Source organism: Beta vulgaris, chromosome 4 (assembly GCF_026745355.1).
Source record: "Beta vulgaris subsp. vulgaris cultivar EL10 chromosome 4, EL10.2, whole genome shotgun sequence".
In the NCBI taxonomy this organism is placed as follows: domain Eukaryota; kingdom Viridiplantae; phylum Streptophyta; class Magnoliopsida; order Caryophyllales; family Amaranthaceae; genus Beta; species Beta vulgaris.
Window position 1 is genome coordinate 34,605,764 of NC_079205.1, and position 9,002 is coordinate 34,614,765.

Consider the following 9,002-nt stretch of genomic DNA (forward strand, 5'->3'; position numbering starts at 1 on the left):
TTATGGTTGGGCTCGTCTGACCATAACTTATGGTCAGACGGTCTGACCCAATACTTTCACATAACAATATACTATTATAGACATAAACTCTACTCCAATTTCTTGTATAAAGTTCTATTACTTTCATTCCCAAACTTTAAAGGTGTATTATTCAAATTTATTATGACGTCAATTTTTCCTCAGTAGACTAGAAATTACAAAAAAAAAAAAAAAATCGAGACATCGCCCGGAACATTAACTAGTTTTAATGAGATGCTGATACATGATGTATTAAGTCTTTTTTCTATTTCTATGTTTTATTGTGAGGGGGATATGTTCAATCTTATTTGAATGTCATATGTATCTCATAAGTCATGATTCATGAATTTATCTTTTCTCCCCTAAAAAAAAAGATAATATATATCCCGGTTTTGAGATTCTGCTCTTGTTTTCTTGATTATAACTCACTAACGTGGACTATCTTTGTTTTTCTTTGTTCTTTTCATTAAAAACTAGTGAATGTCATCTTTCACTAAACAAGATAACTTAACTCCACACGACTAATCTCAACTTTGATTAGCCTTTCCTTCATAATCTTAATCCTAAGCATTGTTTTTTTTTTTTTTATAAAAAGAATCCAAACGATAGAGGATGTCTATAGAATGTAATCCCAAATTACAACAGATTTGTTTGTTATAATAAGATTAATCTTATTTATTTATCATCAATATTTTTCTCTTTCCCTCTACCAAGCAAATTAACTAGATCTTTGACACCTCGTTATTCGACCTGATAGTCATGATTATTCTATAATCAACTAAGTCGGATTATATGTAAAGACTAGGAATAATTCAGATCACTCTGATAAGTTTTGTCTAATTTCTTCTGAGATTAGAAAAAAATTAGCTGCAAAAAAAAAAAGCCAAGATTGGCTATAACAAGAACAGGAGAGAGGAAATACTGCATTCCCAGCAATTGAAAGAGGGGAAAGACACTGTAAGTGCCTTTCTCTTGAAAGCCAATCAAATCCTGTATATGATCAAGCTTGGTAAAACATACAAGATATATGCAACTGAGGATCAAACCTAGCCACTAGACCAGCGCAAGCTATGTATAATATACATGATATACCCAGCTAGAAATCAAACTTTACCACTAGACCCGTAGACTGGAGCAAACTTCGTATAATATACATGATATACGCCAAGCAACTACTGCCAATTGATTACATGAAAACAATCTCTCTAAGCTTACAAGGAGGGTTTTTTTTGTTAGCCCTCCTTTTTAGAAAGTTTTTCTGAAAGTGCAACATAAATCTTCATATAAAGTATTTAGGTGCTGAATTTTCTGCTCGTTGCTGATTCTTTTTGATTGGCTTTCTAGCGCGTAAAGTTATTAGATGTTCTATGTACTTTCTGGTCTGTTGGAGTCTTGGAGATACTGCCATTGCCAAGCTGAAACCCTTTGAGCCTGAAATGGTTCTGACTCTCAAACACAAAAAAATTTGCTGCGCAAAATATAAGGAGATCTCTGAAGTTTTCGGGGAGAATTTACCCATGAAAACAGCATGGCCTTTACCCATGTTTCAGCGCATACTCAAGCAAAAAGAAATTCCAACCTTCAACTTTGGAGACAAAAGATTCTTTACGAACCAATTGACAGGCAGCTGAGTGTTTTTCAGGACGCTTAATATCATGATTTAGAGGAATCCTTCACATCTGTAACACAAAGATATCAGTTAGATTATGATAAAAGATTATAAAAATAAAACAAATAGAGAGTTAGACCGACAATGTCAACATAAGAAGAAACAGCTAAAACATACTGTATGACATATCTACAGACTACAAAGACAAAAACATAGTTCCAATTTTTGTCTTCTAAGGCTCCAATGTGATGTTCACCTAAACCAAATTGCTGCGTAATGCTACCCAGAAAAAGTAACGACCAAAAACAATGGGTTAAGATCTAAAAACTAGCTTAGTTGATAATGTATTGGGTGGGATATGTTCTTTTATATTTACACAATGCATGTTGATATGAATCTAATTCAGTATTTAGGTTGTTGACCTGGAAGGCCTACGTCTATACTCGCCTACTGTTTCACCAGCAAATCTTTAGATACTCCAAAAAACTTTGTGAGGCCAATTTGAATCACCTCAACTTTTTAAAACTGCAGATTTTTTTGTTCACCACGACTCCATTACCCTGTAAACTCCCATCATGCTGTATTCTGGTTACCTTTGACTAACATATTGTCACTGGTAGAATCCACATCAAACGTCCTTCGAAATCAACATATTAACTAGCAAAGAACAACTGATACCATGAACTTCTGATCCACATAAATGTGAGTGCAGAGAACCCAGAAACTATGCTTTATAGAACGATAAATATTTTAATTATAATAAATGTTCTTAGATTTGCACAATGCATAATGATATGAATCGTAATAAGATTTTTGGAATTTCCATTATCAATCAAGTGTACTTCATAAATAAAGGCTGCATTTATAAAGTACAAACTTTTATCATAAACATATCCAACCTCTTCTGATGCTCTACTTGTCTTACAAACAAAATAAGTACCTCTTCTGATGCAGATCTTACGACTATTAGTTCACGGAGCAGAATTTCCAAAATATGATTCAGAAATTTATATTAATTTAAAATTTCTCAAGAAAAGAATCACATAGGGAAGTTCTCTAGCTATATTGAACCAAATCCATACTTACAGAGATTGAAAATCTTCAGGTTTTGTATAGTTGCAAATATATGCTCCACTAGCTCAACTGAGTACTCAGCCTGGATGTTATGAAAAGCCCTAATCCAGAAATTGAAAAGAAGTTAGTTATGGTATTCTAATATCTTTACTCAGAATAAACTGCTCAAATCAATTTAAGGAAAATAAATGAGAAATTGAATCAAGTCTGCAACCAGGCTATCCTTCAAACTTACCAATTCTTGCAGCGTGGTTACATCTTCCTCTCACTTTCGAATTTGATGGTAGCGTAGTTTGTAGCTACCAAAGACCCTAAGTTTCAGGAGAACAAATTTTTCTTAAAAACTTGATCAGAGTGTTTTTGTACACAACCTATGAGCTAAATGTGGAAAGTATAACTGAGAGGTCATAGACGCAGCAAAGCTGCGACCACCAGTCCTATACAGCCTCTTACAAATGACACAAACTACTTACATCACAGAATATTGGGATAACAGAGAGGTCATTACATTTACAGCAAGTTCTGCGAAGCATGACTAGCATAAAAAGTTTCCTTGTAATCCTCATCATTGCAAGAGCAAACACCATTCCTGAAGTGGTGAAACTGTTTAGTGTCCCTAACACAGATATCTCTTCGAACGATTTCTGAAATAAATTTAACAACAGTATGACAGGTTTTACACATATAAAGATTTTTAGTAACCCAAATAGGTGTCCCTGGGGCTGAATTTATAATCCCGAACGTCACAGCCAGTCTTTCGCTGTGACCACAGAAGACCTCTGCTTTTGAAGCATTTCCAGAAAGAGTCTCGGCATCATTGATTCCAGCAGCTTTCATTTTTTCATAGAAGGCTTTCAGAACGGCATTTACTTCTTCTATCTCAGGATGGGACTCATCATCACTGAGAAATGCGTGTACTTTCCCCTTGACTTCTATCCAGCTACAGCCAGGATCAACAATCAGACCTCTCTCCTTCATTGTCTTTCTTACTCTAGCAAGTTCATCCCATTTGCCACATCCAACATAAAGATCACACAAAAGAGCATAATACCCTATACTCTGTTTATCAACTTCAAAGACCTTTTGAGCAGCAAGTTCCCCAAGCTCAACATTGAGATGAATCCTACAAGCATTCAGTAAGGCTCCCCAAATAGCTGGATCTGGCTTGAGAGGCATATTCTTAATGAATGCATAAGCATCTTCTAAATTACCAGCACGTCCAAGTAAATCTACTATGCAAGCATAGTGCTTCAGATTTCGAGAAACATGGTACTTTGTTTCCATGTTTTCAAAAATCTCCAACCCTTCAGCCACCATACCGGATCTACTACAAGCACAAAGTAACGATATAAATGTAATTTCATCTGGGTTTACATCGGAAGCTAGCATTTCGTGAAAGAACTCCACAGCAAGTTTTCCCAGTTTCCGTTCTGCAAAACCAGTGAGCATAATATTCCACGCAGCAATGTCACCGCACCTTCCATTGAACTGATTCCATGCAAGTCCCATCCTACCACACCTGACATACATATCTAAAATTGCATTTGGTACATATCCATCAAAAGCTAACATGGTCCTTAAGGCATATGCATGGATCTCTTTTCCACACATCAAAGCTCCTATCCTAGCACATGCAGAAAGGGCTGAAACCAAAGTGATAGAGTTAGGATTTAACGAGAGTTTCATCTGCCGAAAAAAAAATATAGCCTCGAAGCTCCTGTTATTTTGGTGAAGCCCAGAGATGATCGAAGTCCAAGATATTATGTTTTTTTCTTTGATTTGGTAGAACACGTCTAAAGCCTTATCTATACATCTACACTTGGAGTACAAATCAATTAGAGTATTGGAAACTATGACATAAGAAATGTATCCTGTTCTAATAGCTAAATCATGAAGTTTCATACCCATATCAAGAACACTCAACGAAGCACACGCTGATATAGCACTAGCTATGGTGATCTCATCTGGCATAATCCCTTCGTTCTCCATCAATTTAAAAGTCTGCACAGCCTTTTCAAGAAAACCACCATCTTCATACCCAGATATCATTGAGGTCCATGTCACTACATCTTTGTAAGGCATAATAGCAAAAATTCTTTCGGCTTCAACCCAATTCCCAGTACCCAAATACATTTGAATTAATGAATTACAAACTGACACTTCAATAATAAGACCACTGGTTATGATATACCCATGAACTCCTCTCCCTAGCCTTTCATCATCCACACCCTCACACGCTGAAACTACACTTGTCATGGTCATCAAATCAGGATTAACACAAACTTCACGCATCGTTCGAAACAACCTCAGCCCCTCTAAACAGTCCCCATTCTCTAAATACCCTGATATTATTGCATTCCATGATATCCTATCTCGTTTAGGCATTCTATCAAACACCAACCGTGCACTAAAAATATCACCACATTTCACATACATTGTGATTAAAGCATTCAGAACATCAATATTCGACTCGAACCCATATCTAATCACATGAACATGAAGCTCCCTACCCCTCCCTTTGTCCGGGATGCCACCGCAAGTCCTCAATATACAGGGGAAAGTATATTCATCAGGTCTAAAATCAACCCACAACATCTTATGATATAAAATCAATGCCTCGTCGAAAAACCCGGATTTGGCATACCCACCAACCAACACATTCCATGAAAACAAATCCCTATCCTCCATTTTTCCAAACACATACCAAGCATGATCCAAATTACCAAACCTCACAAACATACTCAACAATGCATTTCCAAGTCGTATATCGAAACTTGTCATCTTCTTAGAATCGCAAATATGTGAATAAACCTCTAAACCTTCATTTACTGCTCTCCTCCATTCGCAAAGCTTGAGGAGAGCAATAAAAGCGTCATCTTCAACAGGTAAATTGAGGTCTTTCACTGAATTTAGAAGCTTTAGTGCTTCAGTTAAGCTTCCATTGAAGCAGAGTTGGGTTATACGTGAGCTAAAGTTTGTTGTGTTACTGGAATTGGGATTGAGGAGAGAGAATTTAGGGAGCTTTTTAAGTGAAAAATGGTGGGTTTTAGAGCGAAGAGAGAGAAAAAGGGTTTTGGGTTTGTGGGTGTTGTTGTTGAGAGGATTTAAGGAGTCTGGTGTAGGAGGAAGTGGGAGGGTTTTAGAGGAGACCGCCATTGTTTTGGAAATTCAGAGCATATGGTCTGATTTTTGGATGATGTTGTAATGTTAAAACTTGCTTTAACGGTATTTAGCATCTAACAGTATTTAACGGTAGAGGTTTACTTCTTTATTGCCCTTTTCCTTGATTTTCTTTGCAAAGTCTACATAGTTTATTTATTTATTTATTTATTGACATTCGTAGAACGAACTAGAATCTACATGTTGTAAAATGAAAACTTTTGTCGCCTGACTTGCGTAGCAAACTTATGTACTTGGCTCACCTGTTGACGCGAAACCTTTGTAATACTGTACCAGTAAAAAAATTGTGTGGACATCCCGTCGGCTCAGAGATTTGATGTAATTCACAAGCAGGGAAGAGTCTGTGATGATGGCGATTGCTCCATAATTGTTTCAATGTGCCCATTGGAGCGCATTTAGGCAAGCTCTTGCTTCAGGTTAAAGCGATGTAGTAGCATATCAACGAAAGCTTGTCCTCGTCCATTGATTGAGAGTGGAGACATAGCTACCCAAGCCACACATCCCAACTTTGATTTCCTATCCCAACCCTCATCTATGTGGATAAATATGTCTGGGTTGGCGTGAAGACATTTACCAATGTTGGCCACTAAGAACCCCAGTGGTTCCTCCTGTGTCAACTGCCTCGGCAACTCTTTAGTAGTCCTTGCCAGAAAAATATTGTGCTCTTGTAAGTTGTCAATGTAACGACTCTTGGTGTGCGTGATATCAATCTGCTGCTGTCTGAGATTTTTTGCGTTTCGGCCACCCCAAATACTCCACGGAATCGCAATAAACACATTAAAACACATACCACCAGGCCCGTCTTCTTTTGAAAATAAAGGAGCCAATTAGTAATCCAATCTTTGAAGCATATGTGGCCATTAACTTGGGAATTAATTCCTAAATCACTAGCCGCCCAAGTGCGAGAAGCAAGAGCACAATTGTGGAACAAGTGTTGTAGATCCTCCTCATCGCCACACATCGGGCAGGAGACAGAAGAGATAATATTTCTTCGTACCAAATTGTGTGTGGTAGCTAAGCTATTGTGCCACAATTTTCACAGAAATATTTCCCATTTTAGCATGATATTCGAACCCCAAATGATAAGAAAGAATTTCGTATACCTTGGTGTTTTCATATTGTAGATTTCTTGTTGATATAGAAAAACTAAATAACTATAACTTGATTTGGTCGAGTAGTATCTAGAAGGGGTAGAAAGCCAGTAAGAGGTGTCATTTATAGCCAGATCGATAGGAAGTTCTAGACTTTTGATGTTTCTTACGCTCTCCAGAGTGAATAGGTGATGGATTATACTTATATTCCAGCGTTGGCCAGGTAGAATTAGGTCGGACAATACTGTAGCTGAAGCGATTTTGATTGGTATATTATCGCGGAATATCGGAGTCATACCATTAGCCCATTTTCCTATACCCGATAATGTATTCTTAGCATTCTCCACTTTTCTGGCACAATTGGTTAGAAACAACCTTTTTGCCGCCAAAAGCCCCCGTTTAGCGTAAGACATTGTGCTATGATCATACTTAATTCGAGGGGATGGAAGTTTTAGATCAGTGAAGACTTTAGCCAGCAGTAATTATGGGTTATTGTGAAATCTTGCTAACTTTCCTCATCATAATGGCCCAGTTGAATAATTCAATACCCCGAATTCCTAATCCACCCATACCTTTTGGGAGATGAAGAACTGATTTACTCTTCCAAGGGATACCTTTTTGAGGAGGATTAGCCCAAAGATATATTGCTATCATGGCATCTAACTTGTTTGTAATGGTTGTTGGAATCTAAAAACTGGACAAAACATGATTCAAAGATGCAATTAAAATTGAATTAATGAGAATGAGATTGCCTGATTGAGATAAAGGCCTTTGGCTCTAAGAAGTGATTTGAGTAGAAACGCAATCGAGGAGAAAGTGAAATGCTTGACCTTTTGATCCTGAATATCAATCGGAACCCCAAGATTGTGCCCAAATTGCTTTGAGAGTCCATACAAAAAAGTGTCTTATATTCTTGTTGACATTCGATAGAGGTGTTCGGGCTGAAATTAACAAATGATTTATGAAAATTTAACATCAGACCAGAAATATTGCAGAATCTTGAAACAATGTTATTTACAGCTGCACAGGATGTTGTATTGACTTTGAAGAAGAACATTGCATCATATGCAAGAATATGTGTGATATCATAGGCCCTCCTCTCCTAATCATGATACCTTGGAGAAGTTTAATATCTGTAGCCAAAGTTGCCATCCTTGATAAGATATCCATACAAAAAAGAAAGAGATACGGCGAGAGAGGGTGATAGGTTGTCGTACACCCGTCAAAAATAATTCCTGCAAAACCTTCTAACAATGTAGTAGGGTAAGTAGGGTCGAAGCCACATAGAGATGGTCGTTTTAATCTAGTTTATAAGGTATAGAGAAGCTAAACAAGATCACAAATATCTGAAATAAAGTTCTAAACTAACGAAAATCAAACTAAACAGGATCTAGGGTAATGGTTCACCATGTTTATAACTATAATCTATCAAAATATCATCAATGTTTCAATCAATCAGATATCTAGAGCACAGATTAATCCTTGGTCAGGTATTAACACTCTCAAATCAACATATGCTAGTACGATCGCTCAACATAATCAGATTTGCTAATTGTAGGTAAGCCTCTAAAGAGTACTATCTCTCGATCTATGACTCGATATTAGCAATATTTAATCAGACAATTGATCAGATTGCAAGATTAATAATATAAACACTAATCAATTAGAGAAATCAATAACTAATCAAACCATAAATAAATATCAATCAATAATCATATCATATAAACATGGATTCCCAAACCCTAGACATAAAAACTACTCTATCATGAAATAAATAATGAAACCTAAATCTACAAAGAAAAACATAATCAAAGAAATCAAGGAAAGAAACTAAAAGAAATCATGAATTAATGAAGAATAAAAATTAGGGTTTACAACTAAAACTAGATCAGAGAAAGAGAGAGAAAGAGAAAACTAAAACCTAAAGATAACGTGATAGAAGGGGAGGAGAGAGAAAAGGAATGAAAACTAATCTAAATTTCTTTAACCTAATATGACTTGGAATGTAATTTACAAGATAAGGAAAGTCT

General features: G+C 36.5%; 1 protein-coding gene across 4 annotated transcripts; it reads right to left on the reverse strand.

Annotated features, from left to right (window-relative positions):
* Positions 1–966: 966 nt before the first annotated feature.
* Positions 967–8,782, reverse strand: LOC104883784 (pentatricopeptide repeat-containing protein At1g15510, chloroplastic). Of its 4 annotated transcripts, none has more exons than XM_010668344.4 (4): positions 3,210–8,782; positions 2,937–3,012; positions 2,714–2,802; positions 967–1,697 (listed from the first exon to the last, which is right to left on the reverse strand). In XM_010668344.4, exon 1 carries the CDS (start codon positions 5,855–5,857, stop codon positions 3,212–3,214), a length of 2,646 nt encoding a protein of 881 aa, XP_010666646.1. In that variant the 5' UTR covers positions 5,858–8,782; the 3' UTR covers positions 967–1,697; positions 2,714–2,802; positions 2,937–3,012; positions 3,210–3,211. The 4 variants fall into 4 exon arrangements, with proteins under 4 accessions (XP_010666646.1, XP_048499007.1, XP_010666647.1 ...); XM_048643050.2 differs by having other exon boundaries at positions 967–1,449; positions 1,598–1,697; positions 2,937–8,781; XM_010668345.4 differs by having other exon boundaries at positions 967–1,449; positions 1,534–1,697; positions 2,937–8,781.
* Positions 8,783–9,002: the final 220 nt, after the last annotated feature.